At 38.4% G+C, this 25785-nt stretch overlaps 1 protein-coding gene across 7 annotated transcripts in view; it reads left to right on the top strand.

Moving 5' to 3' along the window:
- NTNG1 (netrin G1) overlaps positions 1-25785 on the top strand; it is a 433521-nt gene that overhangs the window by 325445 nt on the left and 82291 nt on the right. For all 7 annotated transcript variants that reach the window (XM_069090496.1, XM_069090499.1, XM_069090500.1 and 4 more), the window contains exons 4-5: positions 4018-4190; positions 16774-16800. In XM_069090496.1, the coding sequence (XP_068946597.1) occupies positions 4018-4190; positions 16774-16800 (200 nt within the window). The remainder of the gene's footprint in view (positions 1-4017; positions 4191-16773; positions 16801-25785) is intronic.

Below are 25785 nucleotides of genomic sequence, written 5' to 3'. Positions count from 1 at the left end.
TCTGTAATCTATCTCTGTCTCTGTCATACACACACACACACACACACACACACACACACACACATACACCAATTCAATAGTCTTGTCAGATAGCAAGTACCCAAACAATGATGAGAGATAATAGAATCAGTGAGGCATAGAAGTAAAAATAGTCAGGGAGGGTAGGTGGCACAGTGAATAGAGTACCGGCCCTGGAGTCAGGACCTGAGTTCAAATGTGACCTCAGACGCTTATTAACACTTACTAGCCGTGTGACCTTGGGCAAGTCACTTAACCCCAATTGCCCTGACATCCCCCCCCCCCTAAAAAAAAGCAAAGAAAAAGAAAAAAAGAAATGAGTAGTTTATAATCCTTTCTTAGGACAGGTAAGTGGTGAAGTAGATAGAGTTCCATGCCTGGAGTCAGGAAGACTCATCTTCCTAAGTTCAAATCTAGCCTCAGGTAGGTACTACCTGTGTGACACTGGGCAAGTCACTTAACTCTGTTTGTCTCAGTTTCTCATCTGTATAAAATGAGCTGGAGAAGGAGATGGCTAACCACACCAGTATCTTTGCCAAGAAAATTCCAAATGGGGTCACAAAGAGTTGGACACAACTAAATAACAAAATGCCCTTTCTTGGAGACCAGAGACTTAGAGTCACAGTTTAGCAGTCTAGCTGCTAGAAACAATTCATTTTGTAAGCTTCTAGCAAACATTACTTAGGGGCAGGAGTGTGCTGCTAAAAGCTTATCAATCAACTCTCAAATATATCCAAAAGTTTAAACAGCATTATTATTTTGTCCATTCATCACTTTCTCAAGTCTAAACAACCAGGAAGACAATAAATTAAGCACTGAATTGTAGTGTTGGCTGAATTCTCACCCTGGAAATTTAACAATCGACTCTCATCAGGAGCCAGAGTGAGCTACTTGGGAGTTATAGTTAGAATTAGGAGGGAGCATACAATTGGCCAACCCCCTCATTTTACATTTCACACTGCCCCATCATCCCTCTCTCTTTCTTGGGCCTTCTTTTCCTCATCTCTGTTGAAAAGTCAGATGACTGAGTCCCAGTGAATATAGCATGGTAGAGTGAAGAGTGTGGAAGATTTGGAGCCAGGAGACCTGGGTGACTTTATCATTTACTGTGTGCTTTTGTTCACATTAATTAACCTCTCTGGCTTCAGCTTCCTGATCTTTAAAATGAAAAATGTGAAGGAGGTGACCTATAAGATCCTTCCCAACTCTCTATCAATGTTCTTAGGATCAAAGTGTTATAATAAATAAAAGGAAATAATAATGGTGATTTCTGCAGTAGGATTATCTTTTTTTTAAGGTTACAAACCAAGAGGAAACCTGGGTTCTAATCCTGCCTCTTCAATTTAATATCCACATGACCTTATCATACATCGTTTCACCTTTCTCGGTTTTATTTTCCTCATCAGTAGAATCAAGGGTCTATACTAAATGAGCTCTAGTCATTTCTGACTCTAAATCTATGACCTTAAGGGTTTTAAAGTTGCTTATAACTCACAAGTGCTAGGTAGCTGGTGGGCTTTAGAAGTGGGAAATCAGTGTATGCCTGGAGAGGACATGGAAAGATTCGTGAAGGTGGTGGAAAGCAAACTGTGGCTTGGTTTTGACTTTGGTTTAGCAAAGAGTAGGAAGAATGAGAGTTCTTACACCCCTGTCAGTTACAGAATGGAATATACTGGTAACACCTCTAAACATTTACCAGAGTAGAAATAACATTAGCAGTTACATACAGAATTCTATTTATATTAGTGTTTTATCTTTTGACTCTAAATATGTCTCAAGTAAATCCTTTGGGGTTAAACTGCTTTCTCCTCATTGGGGAATTTCAGCTTCAAATAGGATGCTAAATTATCATAACCTGTGATTCTACCCCTAGGATTTCAGTCACAGACAGAGCTATATAGGAAATTATGGGAGGCAGTGTTGACTAGAGAGAAATTTTTATTACATGCAACACAGAGTTTCGAGATCCAACTTATTCCTGAACATTGTCTATTTGATCACCTGTCTCTGTCTCTCTCTGTCTCTGCCTTTCTCTGTCTCTCTCTGTCCCTCTTCTCTCTCTCTCTCTCTCTCTCTCTCTCTCTCTCTCTCTCTCTCTTCCTCATCATCCACTCTGTTTATGTCCCTGTCTCTCTGTCTGTTTGTATCCATCTCTGTCTCTGCCTGTCTCTGTCCCTCCGTCTAGCTGTCTCTCTGTTACATACAAGTATAACACTCACAGGGAGAGAGAACTCTTTCCTTCAGGCATGTTTAAAAATGACTTTTGAAAATGTTATTTTTGTAGAGTGTTGATTCCATTTCCAAACAGAGTGAGTATTATTTAAATGGCACCATTGCAGCCTGTTAGATTTCATCACCAAACAGTAGACAGGATGCATCTAGTGAATGGTGACTTCCAGCAGACCCTTAAAAAAGCTGCAGCTTAGGTTTTACCCAAGGGAGCAAAGAGTGGGTAGATAACCACTGAAGGTCCTCTTCCTTTTAGTTACAAGTCAGCTTGGCAGCTGTGACTCAGGCCTCAGCAATATTCTTAGCCTGGGCATGTGCTCCATGCTGGTAGCTACTGGTCAGTGTTCTGAGCAGGTGGCAGGGCCCCAGGAGGGGAGTCATTAAAGAAATCTACTCCAGGACTTGATAGATAGCCTCATTTGCCAGATTACTAAGAGATGTTGCTGTTTCCAAATCCACAGCATCTACTGGGAGGGGGGAGGGGGAAACACATAGCTTTGTCTATACGAAACTCGGATTTCTACTCTGACAGTGACCTAGATTCCTATGAGAAAGAGAAAAAATGAATTTAAAAAATCCAGTAATCATTTTCGTTTCTGGCCCTGACAGTCCTGGGTATTTTTTATTCCCTTAAGAGCACCTGTTTTCACAAATGCAAAGATACAGCTGCATCTTCCTTTCTCCACATACACATCTATACACACACTCATTATTCTGACCCCCGGTCTCTATAATTCAGTAAAATGTGGTTTTCTTTTTTTCAGAACAGTTGGCCAACCACTCGGTGAGGTGCAATTTATGGCCTGCTGCCTCAACAAATAGCAAGTTGGCCTTTGCAATTTTTAGAGTCAAAGATGTTAGATATAGTAACATTTCTGTGAGAATTGCATATTCCATTGTTACTGCTCATATATCACCAGCTTGCTCATGGGAGAAAAGGCAGGACCTTTGCTAAAGACTCCCAAAAGTATGCACCGCTTATGTCTTGATTTTCCGGGGTTCTAAGCATTTTCTTTCAGAGTAAATCCCTGAATTTCTGGAGCCCTCTGCATCTGCCCCCTTTGTCCAGCTAGGAAGCCAGATTCTGAGTCCATTGTATGAATCTGAGACCTCACAGAGAAGTGAAACATTTCTGCAAAGAGAATTCCAGGACTCAGTTTCCTCCCCAGAGCCTGGAATGACAACATTCTGGGTTTATTGACTGTTTCGTGTTATTGGTTTTTTTTTAATCTATAATAATGTTTGAATATCCAATTTAACTTATATTGATAAAAAAAAAAAACCTCAGAATAATCATGGACAATCCATCTCCCAGGTTTGCTGAATCTAAATGATGTCATTGCTTTCCTTGTGCCCCCTAAATCAGGCATGAGTAAACCTAGAAACATTTTAAGTCAGATGAAGTGGAAAGGATGGTGGATTTGGAATAAGAAAACCAGGTTCAAATCCTGGTGCTGCCACTGATTTTATCTTTGAACTTGGGCAGATTCCTTAAATTTTCTTCAGGTTCCTCATTATAAAATGAGGAGATTGGAGTAGATCCTTTCTAAGGATCTTCAGGCTTTAAATCTATACGCCTGTAACGTAAGGTATTCGTAACTGTAGACACCAACTTGGAAGTGCTGCCTGAGAGGGTGTTTTATCCCCCCCATCCCCATTCCCACAAGTAGAGGAAATGTCTATTACTAAAAGGGGTAGTTGAGTGGAGCCATATTGGCTGCTAAAATGACACCTTGACTTGAAATGACGCCCTTGTCTCTTCTTTGCTAGGTGCAAGTGTAACCTTCACGCCACTGTGTGTGTCTTTGACAACAATAAATTGTCTTGTGAGTGTGAGCACAACACTACAGGCCCCGACTGTGGGAAATGCAAGAAGAATTATCAGGGCAGACCTTGGAGCCCCGGCTCGTACCTCCCCATCCCCAAAGGCACGGCCAACACCTGTGAGTAGATTTGCTCAGTAATGACATTGTTAGTGTGAAATAATCTAAGATACGGTACTTATTTCCTTCTCACTGTGTGGATAGAGCCCTTCCCTTGCAAAGGGCACATGAACACTGGGCTTCAGTTTTAGCCCTTTGCAAAAACCCATCAGTCAGTTCTCCGTTCAGGACCTTCTGATCTGTCCCATCTGTCCCCACTCAACTTCCTTCAAAAGGACTGAAATCACAGGGGCATTAAAAAAAAAAAACAACTAAGTAAATAAAGCATTATTTTCTTGAAACCTCAGTTTAGGAATGAAATAAGCTCTTTTGCTCCTACCCAAGGTCCTGCTTTAGTCTAATCCATCTTTGTCCCCCCAAATCCTCTAGGCAGGGGTTGTTAAACTTTTCCATGTCACAGACCTTTTTGCCAGTCTGATGAAATCTATGAACCCTTTTTTTTTTTCAGAATAATGATTTTAAATTTACAAAACAGAGGAAATAGGATTTCAGAGGAAACCAATTATATTGAAATACAGTCATAAAAAAAAAAATTTTTTTAAACCAAGTTCACAGACCTGAGGTTGAAATCCCCTTTGCCTGCTCTTGTGTTAGTGACATTAAAGACAGATGTACACCACACATTTCTGCCCCCCTCAGAACTGAACTACAGCTTAAATTAGCCCAGTGATAGGACTGACTGACTGTTCTTCAGACCCTGGTTGTTTCTTAGTGGACAGAATGCCAGTCTCTTGAAGTCAAGACCTAAATTCACATCTTTCCTCTGACCCCCACAGGCATACAGCTTAATCCCTCCCTCTGGGAACCCTGAAAAACAATAAATTGTAGAGTGGTTGCTCCATCAGTGAAAAGTGCCTCCATTCTGGGAGTTCCCTACATAGATAAAATTACAAAACCAGACTCTTCCCCCCAAAACAACCACACACACACACACACACACACACACACACACACACACACACACAAACCTGTTGAGGTTACATTGTAACCTTGATCATATCATTAAAGACAACATTTGAATTAAAAAAATATGACTGTCACACTCTGGGGAGGAAAAGGAGACCTAGAAATGACAGCACCCCCTGCCTTTGTGTTTATAAGACTCCCACCAAAATGCCTATTACAACTAATTGCAGGGCAAGTAATTCAATCCCATGCACATTAGTGGGAAGATGGGTGTTTGAAAGCTCCAGGAAGCAAAGGGAGTACCATCCAGAATAAATGGCCCAGCTGTCTGGATGGGCCGATTAGCTCCAAAAACCAGAGGTTCACCTTGTTCAAATAGGAAGAAAAGGAAAGCTTGGGAAGGTGCCCCATTTGTTGAAAAAAAAGCTATTTAGCAACTGGGAGGTGGCAGATACTGCTATTAAGTGAGAAGTTGAAAAACCCAACAGCAAAAGGCCAGGCTCAGGATGTTGCTATCAGCTTCAAAGCAGCAGGTGTAAAAAAGTCAAAACTTTAAAAAATAAATTAAAAATGAATATTACAGAAACTAGAAACCTATTAAGTTAAATATAAGAGTAATAGGGGGTGGCCAGGTGGCACAGAGAGTAAGAGCCCTGGCCCTGGAGTCGGGAGGACCAGGGAGCCATTCTGGCCTCAGATACCTAACACCCACACAAAATAACTGGCCGTGTAACCTTGGGCAAGTTACTTAACCCTGATTGCTTTAAAAAAAAAAGTAATAGGACAAGTAATAAACCACAAAGTATAGGGGCATGAAATTATGATAAAATCCTTACAAGGCAAGGAAAGATGAATCTTCAAAAGGTAAAACAACAACAAAAAAAAGTTCTCCACTCCATAAGGGTATTTTTTTTTTCTTTTTGTGAACAAGAAAAACTGACAGCCCAGCTCATGGAATTAGTTTAGTTAAAGCCCTTTTGAGTACATATGTTCATTTTTTAGGATGGATTTACTTATTTGTTTGTCTCTTTTTTAATAGAGGCCCAACAAGCCTTCAATGGCTGGGAATCAAAAACTTGCTGGAGCTGAAAGGGTTCTCAAGGGGTCATTTAGTAAAACCCCTGTGTGGTTGCATGCCTAACCCCTTTTCTGACCAGTTTTTGAACCCAGTATTTAAAACTCTCTGGGGAGTGTTGAACAGCCTTTCCCTTCAGGGCACACTGAAGCTCTGTTTTCTAATTTGTATTAACTGAAGGGAAGAGGGCAAGTCTTCTGAGCAATGGTCAAGTCCATCAGTGTGGAGCACAAAATGATGGTCAAGTCCACCAGTATGGACCTCTTTAGAGCTGTTATCTTGTCCTGGGCCTTTTCTTCAGTTTCTTTTTCCTAACTCTATAAATGTTCCCTGATAATAAAGTCACTATAGCCAAATCTTTCATGGGAATTTAACCATATTTTTTCTTGTTCTCTTGATCATTAGGGGGAGAGGACAATTGGTCAATGACCTAAAACTAATCTTTCAAATTCCTGAAGTTCATTATTAGATTACTTAGCTTTAAAGACCACAACTCCTATACATTTAACTGTATTTGCATTATTTGCAGCTACTCTTTTTCTTCTAAAATTTTTATGAACATTTTTTAAATGTAGAGATCAAAAGTTCTGCAAGTATGTAATAAGGGCCTGACAATATCTCATTTCTCAACAAGGTAGAAATAACCAACAGAATATTACAGTTGAAAAAACCTTAGAGTCAGCTTGTTTAAATTCCTACATAAAAAAGAAATCTTACATCCAGTGTCCTGGTAGACAGTTACCCTTGACCAGGCAGTGAAGAGTAGTGGATAGAAGGGTAGTACAGTTGAAATTGGAAAGACCAGGAAAAATATAATTTACACTCTGTATGATCCTAGCAGAGTTAAACTTTCTTAGTCTTAGTGTCCTCTGCTGCAAATTACACAACTAACCTCACATGTTTATTATAAAAAACAAATAAAACCAAACATTTAAAGAACCTTTTTAACCTTAAAATGCTTTAGAAATACCAAGTCTTTTTATCCAATCCCAGAATACATCCAGAGGTGGGAAGTCCAATATTTTTGAGGCCCCATTCCAGTGCTGAATAGCACTAACAGTTATGATTCCTAAGCCTTAGCTGAAATATCCCTCTATATACCTTGTCCTGCTTTGTCTTAGTTTGGTGTTTGACATAACAGAAGTTGAAAAGAGCAGCATGATGTTATTGAAGAATTAACAGTCTGTTACAATGATTAGCCCACTTGGAGTCCCACCCTGACAGAAAGATAACTGCACTCTCTCCTAGTCTTAGCTCGGATACTAATTTTCTGTGTGACTTTGGCCTCTCTGGCCTTTAATACATATAAAACAAAGGGAATGGGTGACTGATGCTAATATCCCTTCTAGTTCCAAAATCCTGTAATTGTATAGTTCACCAGTCTTCTCTTTTCTCTGATCAACAGCATTGGTTGCTTTTACCAATTTTCTTCTTCACTTCCCTCAAGATGTCCTCAAGTTTGCCAATATTCTATTTAGACATGTCCCCCCAAATAGGATGTCATATCTATTTATAATATGGCCCCCCAAGTAGGATGTCATATCTATATCTAGTTTACTATATTACCTCTTAATATTAGGACATCAAAATTATATTGGCTTGTAAGATTAAAAAAAACAAAACGACAGAGTACAAATTAATTTATAATGTGGTTTCTAATCCCAATTCTGTAACTAAATAACTATGTGGTCTGCCATCAAATAGATAGTACTTGACTATTGCTGTACTGAGAGACACAGTTTTCAAAAATAGAGAGGTGATAGCCCCATTCTACTATGCTTTCCCAGAGACTCATCTGGAATATTGTATTCAATTCTGGGCACCACATTTTAATGACATTTTTATGCCGGAGAGTGACCAGAAGAAAGCCATAAAGATGGGGAAGGACCTCGAGTCCTTCATAAAAGCAACAGTTGAAGACCTACAGTTGTTTAACTTCAGGAGAGGAGAGAAAATTTCAGGTGGGTGGTGGATACAATGTGGATGAGGTATTTGATATGTTTTACTTGACCTCAGATGGCAGAACCAGGAATAATGAGCAGAAGTGGTGGGAAAAAAAGGAAGTTTAGCCTTGATATGAGGAAAACCTTCCTAACAGGGCTGTCCAGAAAGGAAATGGGCTGCCTTAAGAGGTGGTGGGTTTCCTGTCCTGGTAGGGCTTCTAGATGAGGCTGGATGATCAAGGACATTGGGGTACGGTTTCCTTTTATGTATAGGTTAGGCTAAATGGCCTCTTCCAGCTCTTATATCCTATGCTTCTGTCCACTTGGATTGGTCATTTAATTTATCTTGGCCAAAATACGGGAATCAGGGACTTGTAAGGTTTCTTTAAACTGAAACTTTGGCTTCAAAATGTATTCAGGTTATCTTGCATGTTATATTCCCAAGCATATGTACCCATTCAGAACATATCTAGGAAGCTGAGGCCCAGTTCCTAGTCCCAAAGCTGTAATAGAGATTTCATGCAGTACAAGAGATTAAAGGGGTATATGAACAATATCTTATATTTATATAGTACTTTACAGTGTTCAAACCTTTTTTCTCATACATTATCCCATTTGATACTTTTAACCACCCTGTTAGGGAGGCAGGACAAGCAATTAGGCCCTCACTTGTACGTGACAATTCTTTTCTTTATCTCTGAATGACTCCCTATCACTCTCCACAGCAGCTATTCAAACATTCTCCTCTCTCCTCAAGCCCTAAATTATGCCTTGGCTCTCCTTTCTCTCAGCTGATGATGCCTCTGCCTACTATCCTGAGAAAATTGAGACTATGCATCATGAAACTCCCTCTTCTCCCATCCTCCACACATCACAATCTTTTGTATGTCTTCAACAATCTTCTCCTTCGCTACAGGATAAGAAGTAGCTTTCTTCTTTTGTCGTGTTAAGCCTTCATTCCAGTTCTTTATCTCCATTTGGAATTTTCTCCACTTTTATTCCATCTCTTTCTCTCATGTATTTCTCCTCCATCTGCCCAATACTTTCCTGATTCCTAATCATGTGAGAATGTCTCTCATTTTCCTCCCCCGAGTCACCATCTAGCCCTTAAGGTATATCACTTTTTCCCTTTTCCTGCTATACTTTTAAGAAGATAAACCTACAATTGCTACCTCTACTCTATCACCACCTATTTACTCCTCAAATCATGGCAATCTATAATCTGACCTCATGATTTGACTGAAACTGCTTTCTCCAATATCCCCTTTTAACTTCCTGAGTTGACTTTATTCTATTCTCATCCACTACATATTGCGTATATTACCCCTGATTTCTTGATTCGTCTCTCCTTCCTTAACTTGTGACACTATTCTTCTCTTACCTATAAACCTTCATGACCATTGGAACAATTTATTCTCATCTTCTCATTCCACTGACATCAAAGATGCCAGCTATCCGTTGCATCCTGGACCATCACCAGTTGTCTTGACTTTTGTCTAGTCACTGGACTTTGATGACTCTGAAAGAGTGAGGCTGACGAATTTGTGCAACTCTGCCTCACTTAAATCCAATTTACCCACAAGTCAAGACATCACCTGTGATGCCACTGATCCTCTTAGAAAACAAAGACAAACAGCAATCTGGTTACTGCCCAGTTTCTTTTTTCTGATTGACTATACTCCTGCACCCTAAATTTGCATGTTCCTAAAGGCCATATTCTTGACCCTCTTCTCTATATTTATTTTCTCCCTAGAACTTTTTTTGGTAGATGACTCCCCAGTTTAGATAAGCATATCATTCTAAATCTGGAAAGCCTTAGATGCTATCTAGTACAACCTTCTCCCCTTACAAATCTGGAAAATCAGGCCCATTAAAATCAAGTGACTTTCCCAAGTTCAAACAGATTACAGATATATCCACAGTCTCTCCTGAGTTTCAGTTCTCTATCTATCTTCCATATTTGATGGACCATTTGTCTAAATTGTCAAATTTGTTTCCATTTCTGTCTTTTAAAAGCAGTGACCTAGCACGTCATTTAAAATCTATCTGCCTCAGTTTCCTCAACACTTTACTGTTGCAGAGATCAAATGATGTAATATTTGTAAAGTACTCAGCATAGTGGGTGCTGTGTAAATGTTAGCTATCATGATTTTAGATACTTAAAATGGCCCAAAATGATATCACCCTTATTTTTATTAAGAATTTCCTAAATTTTGTTGCCCGGTTCACGAATGAAAGTATTAAGATCAACTCTAATACTATACCTCTCCCTGCCCTAAGATAACGTTTGGTAAGTTCAGTCCATTCTACTCCAACTTGTTGATGAGACAGCTTCAGTATGATGTATACTCACCTGAGAGTAATATGACCTCAACCATTTTTTTCCAATTCTATTGATAAAAATGTCACATGAGACAAAGTTAAAAGCTATACTGGTCAAATTATAATATAAGCACCCCTTGTCTCTTATCTCCAAAGTCCACGAATGAAGGAAGTTAGCTTCTGAGAGGCAGCGTTCTATAGTGGCTAGAGCAGGGGTGGCCCACACTTGGGGACCCAGAGGACCACACGTGGCCTCGAGGTCGAAGGTTCCCCACCCCGAGCTAGTGTGGTATTTGAAGAAAGGAATATCAGGCTCCCAGTTCTGCTGCAGATTCTTACTGGTTGTACCGACTTAGACAAATCTCTTAGCTTCTCTTGCCCTCAATTCCTTATCTATAAAGTATAGGATTCAATTAAAGGCCTCTAACGTTTTTTTAAATCTCTAAATATATGACCCTATCAATCAAACATAAAACTCTTCACAACATTTATTATTATACAAACCAGATGATTAAAAATCTGATGACCTATTAATTAATGTCCCCCGTGTTCAATTTCCCCACATAGATGATGGGATATTTTAATTGCTCTTACATTTTCCTTCTTAAATGTATAAATTATTATTCCTTAGCATTATTATTGTTGCTGTTAATTTTATCTCCAGGTACTTCACAATATGTATCTGTCACAATATCCATAATATGTATCTTCTAGAAAATGAAAACCTGAATCCCTTATACTCATGGTTTTTTGGGGCTGTCCTCTTCATAATCTTTAGGAATACAGTACCCCTCAATCTAATTTCCTGATAATTCCAAGCTCATAGATGTTCCTAGTCATTGAAACTTCAGCAACTAATTTCTCAGGACTGTTTTATTTTCACCTGGGAGAAAAGTAACTGTAAATTGGACCACAGAATGAGCAGTGAAAGGACTTTAAAAATATTTCCTTCACATTGCAAATCTGCTAGATGTTATGATAATAACAATGTTAACAACAAAATAATAATAATTCACACTTCTACAATGCTGTGATAGTTACAAAATATTTTCCTCATAACAATCATAGGAATAAGATAGCACAAGCACCATCACCCCTATTTTACAGATAAAGAAACTGAGTGTGAAGAAACAGATTTGGCCACAGTGACTGGGTAAGGAGAATGTGAACCATGACCTCCTGACTCCAAGTCCTGTAAGCTTCCCACTAGATCACACTTCTTGATAAATGCTTCCTCTGTATTCACCAACTCTGAGAAACCTTTTAAAGATCTTGCTTCCCTGGGGCCACCATCTAACTACCAGGACAATCATCAAGGCCCATCCTGTATGTGTCTGCGTATCTAATTATTGCAAGAGGGATCATTTTGTTTCCCAAATTACAGCACAGAAAGCTTTTATCTCTTTTGCTCTCCTCCAGATGGAAAGCTGCTAAAACATTCGCTGATTCACAGAGGGAGTTGTGATGGGTAACAGAATGACACTCCTTCTGTAAGAGCAGTGTTTATTTGGAGGCTACAATCATATTGACTTCATTAAGACTGAATATGTCCATTGCTGCCATTTCTTTGCTGATGCAGTTTGTAGGATGCCATAACATGGCTGGTCATAAGCCATTAGTCCATTTCCAGTGCCTCAGCTATAACCCAATGTTTTTTTTAAAAAACCAAGGAAAACTGAAACTGTATGTTTTTAACAACTATGTAGTTCCCCCCTCCTTTTGTTACAAAGTAGTTGAAGGGGTGCAGTGGGTACAGCACCTGGGCCCAAGTGCCTGGAGTCAAAAAGACCTGTGTTCAAATCTGACCTCAGACATTTACTAGCTGTGTGGCCCTTGGCAGGTCATTTAAGCCAGTTTGCCTCAGTTTCCTCATTTGCAAAATGAGCTGGAGAAGGAAACAGCAAACTATTCCAATAATCTCTGCCAAGAAAACCCCAAATGGGATCACAACTCAACAACAACAACAAAGGCCAATGGTGCACATGAGCTGATCAAAGTGTACAAATGTCACCAACTGACATGACATTTCTACCCAAGAAGAGAGGTCTGCACTGGAGGCTTGCAGGATTTGATAGTAGCCTTTGATCCAAAGCCATAGGCACCCATGTCTTAGTTTCTCTACAAGAACTCTATCAGCATCAGGCATGAAAGACCTAGAATAGCAAATGGTACACCTTGTTGAATCTCAGAGAGTAGACTTGGGTAAGACACTTTGGTCAGTCAGTCAGGATATATTTATTAGGTCCCTTCTATGTGCCCAGCATTGTGCTAAAGTCTGGGGATACAAAAAGTGTTAAGACAGTTCCCTGCCTTCAAGGGGCTTACAATCTAATGGTGTCTCTGAGCCTTAGTCTACTACTCATCTGTTTGAAGATGGAACTGAATTAGATCTCACCCAACAGCTCTTTCAGCTCTAAGCTTCTTGTATCCTCACATTTTGGGGCCACTGTACTGAATTATCTCAGCCACTCTCAGAAGGGATAGCTGTAACTCTGGAAGTCATGGGCCTAGTATAGACAGCAACTACTCTAAACTATCTCTTATTAGGAATTATTGCCATCATCTGTGGTAGTCATCCCTCTCATAAGGTTCTTTCAATTATACAGTGTGTCTAAAATTCTCTGTGGTCACCCCCACCCCCACCCTCAAGCTATACAATTTTCTTGAATACCCTCTGATCTACATTCTTGTTTATTAGAGAGACAGGTACTGCAGTGGGGGTAGACTTAAGTTCATCCCTTAACTGGTGTCAGGCCCAAAAAAATTCTAGCATTTGTAAAGGGAACCAGTGCAGTGTAACTAGCACATGATTTATTGGGCATTCCAGGGAAGTTTGGGCTTGTTAAATATTTGAAAGCTGTTTCCTGCCTGAGGGATCCTTTTTTACAGTCTGCTATTCAGTGGGGCTATTGAGTTCTCACCAGATATACCATCTATTTTCATATAACCAAAATAGGGATTGCAAAAAGTAACTTTTGGGGGAAATGTTACAAAGATTTGTACTAAAATGAACAATTTAAATCTCAGTCTCTTCTGAGTGATTCTCATTTTATAGTTGTAGAGTATGAAATGACTCCCACAGAGTACCAGAAAGAAATGCATTGTGGTATCATGGGAATAACACTGGGTCTTAAGCACAGATGTGGATTTATTTCTACTTGTAGGTTTGCACAGGTCATGGACTGAGCATGTCAAGGTATGCCAGCCTACCTTAACCACACTTTATGTTTAGCTGTGGTTCTGATCCAGCCACCAATTATATGATCCTAGATACAATCCTGGGCCTCAGTTTTTGCTCCTATATGTAAAAGTTGTTGGGCTAGATGTTCTTTAACATCCTTTCTGGTGCTCCAAATTCTGTAATTAAAGCCCAAGTCAGAAGGCAGGCATAAGACGCAGTCCTTAGGAGCCAATGATTAGTAGTAATAGAATACACTTTTACCCTGCATGTCCCCATGCAATGTCTGCAAGGCCAGAATGACCAGCATTTGTTACCTGCACTGATAACCCTTCTGGAATGAAAACTCTGGGCATCTTCGTAAAGGATTCCACTGCAGTGTTTGCCTTAGGAAGGGCTCTCTTAGTTTTGTACTGTAATGGATCTGACAAAGTACCTTGAGAACTTTGTCGTCCATTATGCATAGTCCTCTAACTCCATAGAAGTTGGGAGACACATGAAAAGTTTATTTCTGCCACCATAACACCATTTCCCTTTGAAGGATTGCAAAAGGCCTGCTGTTCTTTGCAGCAGAGCAGGATTTTCAATCATTGGGAAATTTGGAGCTTTGGCCATTGATGCTGGAGTTATGATGCTGCAATCATACCTCACCAGGGGATTTGCAAAGGGGAAAAAAGACCCAATTCGAGGTCACGCTGTCATGCTGCTGCAGAGATATTCTACCAAGGCATCAGCTGGAGACTTTAGCAGTCTGGCACAGAAATCTATACAGGTCTAAAATTAGTTTATATACTGGAGTTCAAATCTGCAACCTGGAGATTTTAGATGATAGGCAAGGGATCTTTTTTTTCCAACTCAAACTTAGCTTCAGTTAAGTAATGGTCAGCAATTAATGTGAGGCTTAATTGGGACATAGGAGATGATACATATGCCAAGTATCCAAAATCAAACATCCATTCCCCAAAGCTTGTATGCATTGGCATTGAGCTTTAAAGGGACATTCAAAATAAGCAGAAATATATTCCTTAGTTTGAAAAGAAAAAAAAAAGGCCAGAACTCTAGGTAAGGCATAAGGGCTGTTTTTTTTTTTTCAAAATGGTTGTTTATTTCAGTATGTTAATTTTAGATATTATTTGACTATCCAATATTTAAATTATATCTTGTCTTGCCTTATATCTTATCCACGTTTTCCAAAAATTTAATGGGTTGCTTTGGGAGATTTTTGGTTTCTCCTTACTGAATGTCTTCAAACAAAGGCTGGATGCCTACTGGTTATATACATTGTAGAGGAGTTCATGGACAAATATGGGTTGGATTAAAGGACCTCTAATCAATATCTACCTTTAAAATCCCGTGATTCCCAATTAAAAGGAAAATGCATCTACATATATATATCCTAATCAGTCAAAACAAAAGCTTACACTTAAAAGAAATATTTAGAGAGCCTGGGAGTAGTGAGTAACTGGAGGGCCATTCTTACAGTCAGGCAGAACTGTATTCATGTGCTACCTCTTAAACATTCTAGTCATGTGACCCTGGGCAAGTCACTTAAACTCTCAGTGGCCAGGCAACTGTCCAAGAGTGTAAGTCACAAATCAGTTGCCAGCTTGCATCAGTGAAGGACATTTCTAAAAAAGGCATTCCAATGACAGTAAAATCATAGGTCCAAAGCAAATATATGAAAGTATGATAAGTTAAGAGCTGAAAAGGATTATAGAGGTCAGGGAGCCTATTCCACTCATTTATACATGAAATATATATAGATCTATCTATCTCATAGACATACATATGTACACATATACATATATTATATATATGCATTTGCATTTATGTGCAGGCATATGAACATATATATGTACCCTTACATAAATATTATGAATATTTACACAAAGATTCATAGGCATACATAAACACATGCATATATATCAACATATGTGTGTATGTGCATGTTTATGTTCACATGTGTGTTCGCGCACACACTTTTCAGGAAATAGATTTCAGAACTTATAAATTAGATAGAATTCTATTAAAAATCCTGTGTAATACCTTCTATAGGCAAACATCAGTAACATTGAAAAGAAGGGAGAGAAATAAACATTTCTAAAAAACATACTGAACGCCAAGAGCTTTTTACAACTATTAGTTTATTTGGTCTCTGCAACAATCCTGCAAAAAAGGTAATATAATTATACAAATTTTGCAGCGAGGAAACTGAGACAAACAAGTTAAGTGACTTTCTCTGACTTACATAGCCAGTAAGAATTTGCAGCTGAATTTGAATTCAGATCTCCCTGACTTCAGATCCAGTGCTCTAGCTACTAAACCACGAGCTGTGGAGACCCAGTTGAGATGACACAAGTCACGAGGCATTGCTCAGTAAAGTTTGCTGAACTAGCAAATTTTCTCATCAGGAGTTTTATTCAGCATAAAGACTAGATTTGGTCCAAATCTGATCCCAAGTCCAGTCACACTCTGAAGTGGTTCCGCCTCTGTAATGCAACTGGAGAATTGAAGAGCTGAAAAAAATCAATGAAGTGGATGATCGATATAAGCAAGCTAATGTGTTCTTGTATTCTTCTGCTCAATTAAATTTCTATTACATAGCTTAATCCATGTAACTGACAAGTAAAAGTGGAATAAGAATGGTGGTTACGTGCAGTTAATCAAATAAAACCCCAAATGATTTTCAACAGCTGACCCATGGAATTTATAATACATTACTTTTTTTTTAAATCTATGACTGGAGTTAAAATATTTGGGTAGGTATCCCACCAGTTTACATACATGAGTTATGTCTCTTTCCCGAATAATAAATCTATTTCAGTAACTGTTCTGCTGAGCTAACGGGCTCTTTGGTATTAATACACAAGTCCCAAGGGCACTTGGACTGCCCATTTCACTTCCGGGAATTGCAGTTTGATGCTGAACTCTGGCTCATGGCTTCCTACCCCTCAAGAGAACAAGTGCTTTCGAATTGAAATGAAGGCTTTGTGTAGCTCCACTCCATATTTCAGGGTTTTTGCTTTGTTTTGGTTTGGTTTAGCTTTTAATATTTTGAATGTGATAAGGAAATTGTTCTTGATATAACGTTAATGATTTTTAGTCCTGTGTTAATATATGGTTAATGGGTTCTTCTGTTGTTGTCTTCTTTCTCCCCAGGTATCCCCAGTATTTCCAGTATTGGTAGTAAGTAAAAACATGAAACAAGTCTAGAAAAGCTTTGCTTTATTGTTTAGCTCCTCAGGTCTATTTTCCCAGCATCCATTTCTGATTTCAGGATATTATTTTCTTGAAATAGTCTTAATGAGTTTTATTGTTCTCAGTTAAACTTTGTTTAGGGTCCTTATGACAGTCCAGGTGAAATAATTCAATTCAAATCAATCCAATTCAAAGGCACTATGCTGGGCACTTGGGAAAGGGAGAGGAAATAAAATTGAGTAAAATTTAATCATTGCCCTCACTAGGTATAACATCTAAATAGAGTGAGGAGGGGCAGTACAATATATTTACATATATAATAAAAACAGTTCTAGGAATTCATTTGAGGACCTAGTCTCACAAATGACTTTTCATTGTCAACGAAAGGCCAGAACTACAAAATTAGCTTTGTCAGGGTTCTTTTGACAAACTAAATTGTCCTCTTCAATGCTTAATGCAAGCCTATTTTTGTAGGATTTCAAATGTAACAATAAGAAAAAAGAAAGTTTTCTTGCTGTTATTTTTTTAAATTTTAATTATTCAGATAGCTACCAGTGCAAAACTAAAATTTATTAATCAGACAAAAAGGAAAATGATGTGAAACAAAGGGCTTCATTGCATTTTGTAAAGGTAGGCTTTTTTGAGATTTGAAGAGGCCCAATATTCTTTTGAATGCCTAAAGGCAGAAAGGCAAAAACAAACAAAAGCAAATAAAACACAATTATCCACATGTCATTTCATACAGCCACAGTGATCCTGACAAAATTCACTGTCTTCATTGATATTTTTTTTGGTTGCAGGATGGTGGTGATAATTCAACTACAATTTTTTTTTTACAATTTTTTTTTAATTTTAGTGAGCAAAAGTAGTTAGCCAAATTCTAAGACCTGACTTATCAGAAGGCAAAGTACTGGAAATCCTTTTAGAAGCCTTAGAAAGGTGTAAGCTTAAGAGGGAATATTTTCCTTGCCATTCCCATCCCCCCCCCTCCCAACAGGGTTGACAAAAGAGGACATTTTCCCCTCTGCAGTTTCAGAGCATGTATTGTTGGGCTCCATGGATCTCGCATGAGAGATTCAGGCTATTTAATTCCTCTACATCTAAAGAGATGGATATAGGCCAATTCCCAAAGACCAGAGTTTATTAAGGGAATATCTAAATGGTTTTCAAAGCAGTATCTTATGTAGTTTATAGATATCATACTGTCTAGCTTGCTGATGTCTACAATCCTTGTATGAGAACTGAATAGCTGATTAGAAATAAAGTACTGAGAATGCTTAGATAACACAGGGTAATTGAACTAAAATTTTCCCCCCATTGCCTTGCCTTCCTTTTGGCTTTCGTCACTGGCTCTGGGCTGGACAGGGAAGATCAGTATGTAAGCTGTGGCAGGTGAAGATTTGTAATACCCGACATCCAGCTGAAAAGCAATACTCCAATAATTTGGATCAAATCGTTGCTTTAATATTAAATGCATGGTCAGGTTTTTCCATTTATAAATCAGTCCAGTTTATGTAAGCTTGTGAATAGGCCTGGGTCCAGGTTTGTTAAACATTAGACACCATGTTAAATGTCATCAAAACTGGCCTCCTTGTAAATTGGAGTAGTGTTTCACATCCATTTAGATACCAACTTAATGCCACGGCATCCGCCTCCACAGCCTTAAGTGGCACAACATCAAGGCTACAGACTTGCGAATGGAAGCCTTTGGTTTTAATAGCCTAATTTTTCTGCTTCCGTGTCTCCCTCGGCATTTGCCTAACTGCAAATTCACAGCTCTATGCTGCTTTCAGACCTTAACAATTGCATTTGCACATGCCTTTTATAGGAAAAGGAAGCCAGCAAAGGAACACTTTGAAAACTATTACAGGGACTTGTAATCAGCTTGTCAAAAGTTTCAGAAATGGAGAGATGGAAAAGTAGCTCTTGGGAGGTAGACTGTTGTTTCTTTCTGTTTGGTGTCAATTGTGTGTTGCATGGGCTTTCTGACTGTACTGCTCGCTTAACATTCCATGAAGCTGTCTCCACCACATTCACCATTTCTGAGCATCAGCAGATGTTGGCCTTTTGATAAACACTTAAATGGGAAATCTGAATCCTTTTTTTCTTTTTCTTTTTTTTTCCTTTTTGTAATCAATGGTGACCTGAAAGGATGGTTTGTTGTGACTTTGGAAAGCTTATGAACTTTTATTATCAAGAATTTAGGAAAATTTAATTCCTAACAATTAAAGTCCTTCACCCAGCTTGTTCCCAAAGTCTTCAGTTCCAATCCAGCCCAACGCCTCACAGTGTAATGGACATTTCCAGAATCTCCCATCTTTTTCCCTCTGGGCAAAATGTGAGAATCTCCTGTTGTGATAGGACCAAAACCCACACCCTTGGTACACTTTAAGCAACCTGGCTGTAAGTATCCAATCCATCAATCCAAGAATCCTACAAAGAATAAATTATTTGAAGCTGCTTTAGTGATACCTACACATTTCTTCCTTTTTGTAGGAATAAATGCTTCTGCTTACATTGGGTCAAGAGATGAGGTCAACAGGTATAGGAGTATGTAACTTCCTTTCCTCTTCAAAGAGCAGGAATGTATTCAGAAAATGAGTTATCTTTCCTACAAAGGAAACGGATGGAGTTTTCAGGGGGTGAATCAGAGGGAGAGGCTGGTTTTTTCTAGGTTTAAGTATTTTCCAGGGCTTTTCCCTTTAGCCAGAAGAGGGAATCAATAAACAGAATTTCACCAACATACAAAGAAGACGCCATCACAACAGATGTAGCACCTATGAGTATGTGGTGATCAAAGAATATTCTCAAGAAAATAAATAATATCCCCATTTATTGGAGTATATATTGTAAGTATATATGTGTGTGTGCATGTATATACAATGTATATGTAGATGTACACTTTATATACATGCAAAAACAGTTTTGTATCTTCTACGATTTTAATATAGATCTTGAATTTTTAAAACTGTAATTGAAGATCAAATGCAAAAACATAATAGTCATCCTTTCTGATCATCTGAAAGAAATGTAACAATTTTCCCATTAAGGTCATTTGTACCTGCTGTTGTCTATCAATTAGGTTGCAGGGCCTACAACTATCCCAGGGGTACTCAATTCCAACGCTGATCTTTTCAGCATGCTTTGGCCACATGGCTGAAAGATTACTGGTGATATTGTCAGCAATTAATGAATCCCCAAATCATTCACAACTCTCTGAGCTTTATGATCTGTGTTTTTTCTTCACTCAGTATGATGACCATTCAATTAAGTTTGATTTCTATCATGCTTGCTGAGCACTTGTCAACAGGAAAGTTCTATCAAAACATTCATTTGTAATAACTGATGATCTAATTAATAGTTTGTATTGCTTTTTCTAGTGTTAAAGCTAATCACTGCCTTCTAACCCATATTATCTGATCCTTAGTCCTGTAAGCATAATTTCACTAATTATGCTAAACAGTATGTTATAAAGTATATAATTAGACATGGGAAGGATTGGCCTGATGTGCAAATAGCTTTGTGTGGGTGATTATCACCTCTGAAACCTGCTGGTGGCAGATGAGTCAGAGTTTAGAGATTGCATCTTAAACTCCAGTAGTAGGTCTATCAAAAAAAAAATCAACACTTTTTTTTCCAAAATAAAAATTGGCCATTTTAGATAAATAGAACTCATTCTTTGAATAGCAAGCCAAACAGGACACAAATAAAGCACTTTGGACAAACCTGGCAGTGCATTATTTTCTTAAATTATTTTGAAATAGAAAAAGACCAGCATGATGTTATTTAGCCTTAGCAAACAAAAAATAATGATGATAGTGGCCGGGGAATGATTTTTTTCCTGCCTCTCCCCAACAGCAGGCTTGCAAACTTCCCATGTCGTTCATAGCAATAATTTACCTAAGGTACATATCTCTTTTCTTGAATTTTCCTTGAAACTAACATCACTTTCATCATAAAATTAACACTCCCTCCAAATGATTTAATTGCCACTAATATTAAATAAAAGAAGTCTGACCAGCAGGTATTCATCAACCTGTCAGGAAAGCCCTGAGATGTTCTTTTATTTGCAAACATTTGATGCTGGCTCGAGACCTTGTAAATTTTGTCTTCCAAGCAGCCTCTAAATATTTTCCCTCTATCCCAGTTTCTCATATAAATGTAGATCGTGAGTAAAATAACAAGGTTAATCATTTTCCTGCCCAAGGGTTATTAGTAATCATGTTCATGTCATCCGGAGAGCTGCAGGGTTTGTTTTGTCTTCCATTGACTTAATGCTTCTCAATCCTGCAAATAAAAGTTTAATTTGAATTGCCCTTTAACTAATTAGATTTTTATAATGTTAAAAAAGGAAGAAATAAAATCACTGAGCTAGAATAGCATGATGTCAGACTGTGTCACGTATGACATTCATTTTAAGCTCTGTTGGCCAAAGGTCTAGAAAGGAGGCCAAGTCCCAGGTGAGATTTCCTTGGAACCTTGTCTTATCACATGCTCTGTGGCCGCCATCACAGATTCATTTCATATTTGTGTAATTAGCATTTCACGTTCACAAGCCTTTGTGGTTTTCCTAAAATTGAATGAATGTTGGGACATAGCTGACACTGTGTCCCCCAAAACTTCTCTGGATAATCTGAGAGGACATTATGTTCACACCAAATGTGAACCTTCAAAAATATTTCCAACTCAAAAAAAATGATCTGCCAGTGATTGACTCTGAGTCAAGAATCTTTCATGCTGGGTAACCTTTTGAAAATTAAGACAGAATTTAAGGTGAAGTTTTTAAGTGTGAGCTAATATCTGGGCATTAGTAAGCTCTTCCCTAACAGGGAATGGAATGCAGTTTAGCTCCAGTTACTCATTTGAAAGGTTTTCTTCCATGATCTCTGAGAGGTCCCATGCAGGAACTCTGCATATCTAAGAGATTCCCTGAGGATTTCAATATTTTAGGTTGTTGTTTAGTCGTATCAGACTCTTTGTGACCCAATGGGCCATACAGTTCATGAGGTTTACTTGGCAAAGATTCTGGAGTGGTTTACCATTTCCTTCTCCAGTTGATTAAGGCAAATAGAGGTTAAATGATGTGCCCAGGGTCACTCAGAGCTAGTAAATGACTGAGGCTGAATTTGAACTCAAATCTTCCTGACTCCAGACCCAGCACTCAATCCACTGAGCCATCTAGCTGCCTAAGGATTTACTGGACTAGGGGGCTGAACTTGGAGGGCTGACAGAAAAATATCACTTTGGTTCTACATCAAATCGGGGATGTCCCTTCAGGATTCTCCCTGGGGGGAAAACAAGGACATTATAGGTGCTCACATGTCACCTCCATGGACAAAACTTGGTTCCTTGGTATTTCTCTACTTGTGCAGCTGGTACTGCAAGATGCATTTTGATAGCCCCAAATACTTCAGAAGAAATGTTGAGGTAGAAGATGTGCAGTTATTTCAGGGTTTCCAAAGGGCTAGGAGAGGAGGTTCTCAAGAGATGATATCTATTGGTCAATCAAGCTGAGATTTAGGGGTGTGGGAGCAACTTTCAGAAATCTTTTCATTGGCTGAGTTCTAGCAACCTTCCTTCTGGGGGTTACAGACTCTAAGGAATAATCATAATAGTAATAACTAGAACCAATTAGCCAAAAAAATATTTATTGAGTGGCTACTTTGTGCTTTGCACCATATTATACACTATGGGGATTGTGAAGATAATCTGGTCAAGTTAAAATCATAATCTGTCTTCAAGAAGCTATACAGTCTTCAGAGAGATAAGAAGAGTTCCTAGAACTCTACATGATGATGCAGGTCAGAATATAATAATGGGTAAGGGTCCAAATGAGAGTTTGGAATGAGATCTAGCCTCAGAATCAGGAAGACCTGGGCCCAAGTCTTTCCTCTGACCCATACTGATGTGATCCTGGGGCAGTCACATAATATCAGAAGGCCTCGGGAAACTCTCTAAGCAGATAGGTTGGAGAAAACTACCAATATTCATTGATAGAGGGAATTTGTTCATCATGAATCCCCTACACCAGTGAAACCACAGACCTTGAGTCAAAGTATCAAAAAGTATAAACAATAGCCAAATATAAATATAAACAAATGGTCAAAACAAAAAGTTAAATAATAACGATGATGATAATCATTACATAGGTATAACTTTGCAGAATGTTGATCAATCATCAATTTTAAATACCCATTATGTGCCGGTCACTTTACGAGGTATGAAGAATACAGTTACAAAAGGAATACAGGCCCTTCCCTCAAAGAGCTTTCATTCTGTCTCCATATCCATGATTTAATTTGGTGCTGAGGTAAGTAGGTCATTTATTAGTATCATTACAATTTTGACAGATGAGAAAACTTAGGTACAGCTATGTACAGATATGTTCTGTATCTGATATATATCTGACTAAAACTCATTCAGCCACTAAGGTCACTCTTTGTGTTATTCACAGAGCAGAAACTAGAATTGAAGTCTTATGACTCTACTCAAAGATTTTTACATACATCACAGGGGCTCTCAGTTATCCAGCTGCTACCTCAGCAATGTCCCTCCAGTAATATTTGGGGGAATGACATTAATGCAGATTCTTTCCTTGACACAGCTTCAAAAGAGAACTCCACACTATTACTGTTGTCTAGGAAGAATCCAAGATAATCCCAAAGGTCTCAAGGTTTTCCTCCACCAAACCTCTGCATGCCATGATTCCTTAGTGTTATTCCTAGATGCCCAGAAGATACCCAAGGATCACTCAAAAGAATACCCAAGACTTGATAAGCTTGTCTTTATTTCATACTTTCCTCAGTCTGCATAGGCAGAAAGAAATGAAATCTTGAAGCTTTTGTGATAATCTCTGCTGTCTTTTCTCCTTGATGGCTCCCATTTCACTGTCTTTTCTGGAGGAGAATTCCAGAATCTATATGGTTATAATTATTAAAGACATTTGATTTAATAACATATGGAATCCCATAGAAGGAATTTGATTCAATTCCTGTGTGGCATAAAGTAGCTGAATGCTGACTATTTTCCTTCTATATCCTTAAGAATGATAGAAAAAGTCACTTGGATAATGTAGACCATACATTTTGCCTCTCTTTTTCTTGGACTTTTAGAGATATTTAGTGTATTCTAGGGTATGACAATAGACAACTGAATTTTCTAAAGCAGGCCTAACTCTCTGAATCTTTCCTGATAAAAAGCCTTTCCCTTTTTCCTTCATGCTCATGTTTTAGTCTGATTTGCCATGGATTCAGCACTAGGCAGTGGGTTTCTGCAATTCTGAAACAGCTCTTTGAAACTTAAAGGGTAGAGAGCTTCTTTTTCTGGCAGGAGGAAATCACTTTCATATGAAAAGCATTAGACCAGGTGATTTTCTAATTCATGAAAATGCACCTGAGCTCCCTCAGCCTAACTCAAAGCCCCTTCAATAGTGCTGCTGGAGTGGTCTTTTTTTAAGGCAAAAAAATGGCAGAAAGTTCTTTGTAAGCTATTGAAGCTATTGTGTCTGAGGACCATCAAAATTAGAAAATTTGCTGAATTGGTAATGGTGCCTCATTGGATTCAAATGAATAAGTTCAAATCTTCTCACAATACCATCAAATCATCGCCTATGGCACTCTGACCAAGCATATCAGTTGCTGTGGGATATAGACCTAGACTTCCCATTAAGGTAAGATCATTTCTTGGATGAGGTGGATCATGCATCAGAATGGGAGATATGGAAATGCTAGCAACAATAGGTATACCTGATAATCACAAGAACACAGGCATTGAACACATTGCTTGACCAGCTGGACGTCAGTGAGAGTTCATTCACATTGTTCTGAAGACACTCTCTGTTGCTGAATTCAAAGGAAAGCTTTGGACAAGCCTCAACTATAGCTCAAAAATTGCAATCCCTGAACTATTATTCCATGGCTGCCTCCCCCTCTCTCATATCCCCCCCAAAGAAAGAGATCTCTCTTTTTTTTTCTCCCTGAAGATATGTCACTCAGAAAATTTAAAGAGAAGAAAGAACTGATAGCATTGGGCGGACACCTCACGGTCCTCATCAATGAGGCCTTATGTTATTTTTATTCACAGTATAGGATGAAACAGTTGCTGTCATTCTCCCTTCAGATTAATTGCTTTTGAGCTCCAAATAAGGGAACCCTCAGAATGAAGGACAGCATAAAGCAGTTTTGCTGTCAATGTACTCAAGCTTTCTAAGAACAGATGATTTCCAAATATATCAATTTGGCTAGCTAGAATCCTGCAGAAACCAGAGGCTGACCAGGGGCTGCTTACATTCTCTGAATCATCTCTCTTTCTAATTTGAGGTTTTGACATATAATTTCAAAGAAATAAATTATACATATTTACATATGCACATATTTCTGTATATAACATGTAAATATATATTATGTCTATAAGTTATATGTTGTTATATATCATATATATATAACATATAGACATATATTTTTCACAGAGCAAATTGTACCCAATTATGAAGCTTCTCTGAATGCATTTGAATTTCCTATGCCTTGGTCCATGAGAGCCTTCTAGCCTGTTCTGCTATTGTTTAGAGTCTTTTTATTAAAAGGATTTCTTCTGTAAAATTTGGATTCAGGCAAAAGACCCCACTTAAGGATCTAGAAGACCACATGTGGTCTCAAGGTCGCAGGTTCCCCACCGCTGGTTTAGACTCGTAATTTTAGCTAGAGGGATTTTTTTTTGACACCACTGTTTCACATAAAAAAAAAAAAAACTGAAGCCTAAGAAGGCTTTTATTTTTCTACCACCATTCTGGTAAATGGTAGCAAGATTAGGACTAGAACTGAGCTTTCCTGATTCCCACTGCTCCAAATTCTGTTGCTCCATACTAGAGCAGAATACATACACACATACATACACACATGAATGCATGCACATATACATATATGCTTCCCTTGTATAAATCTACATATATACATATTCACATATGTGAATATATAT

This window comes from Petaurus breviceps, unplaced genomic scaffold (assembly GCF_028583685.1).
Source record: "Petaurus breviceps papuanus isolate PSGF00001 unplaced genomic scaffold, PetGlider_PUasm1.0 186, whole genome shotgun sequence".
Classification (NCBI taxonomy): Eukaryota; Metazoa; Chordata; class Mammalia; order Diprotodontia; family Petauridae; genus Petaurus; species Petaurus breviceps.
This window is presented reverse-complemented; position numbering and strand designations above follow the sequence as displayed.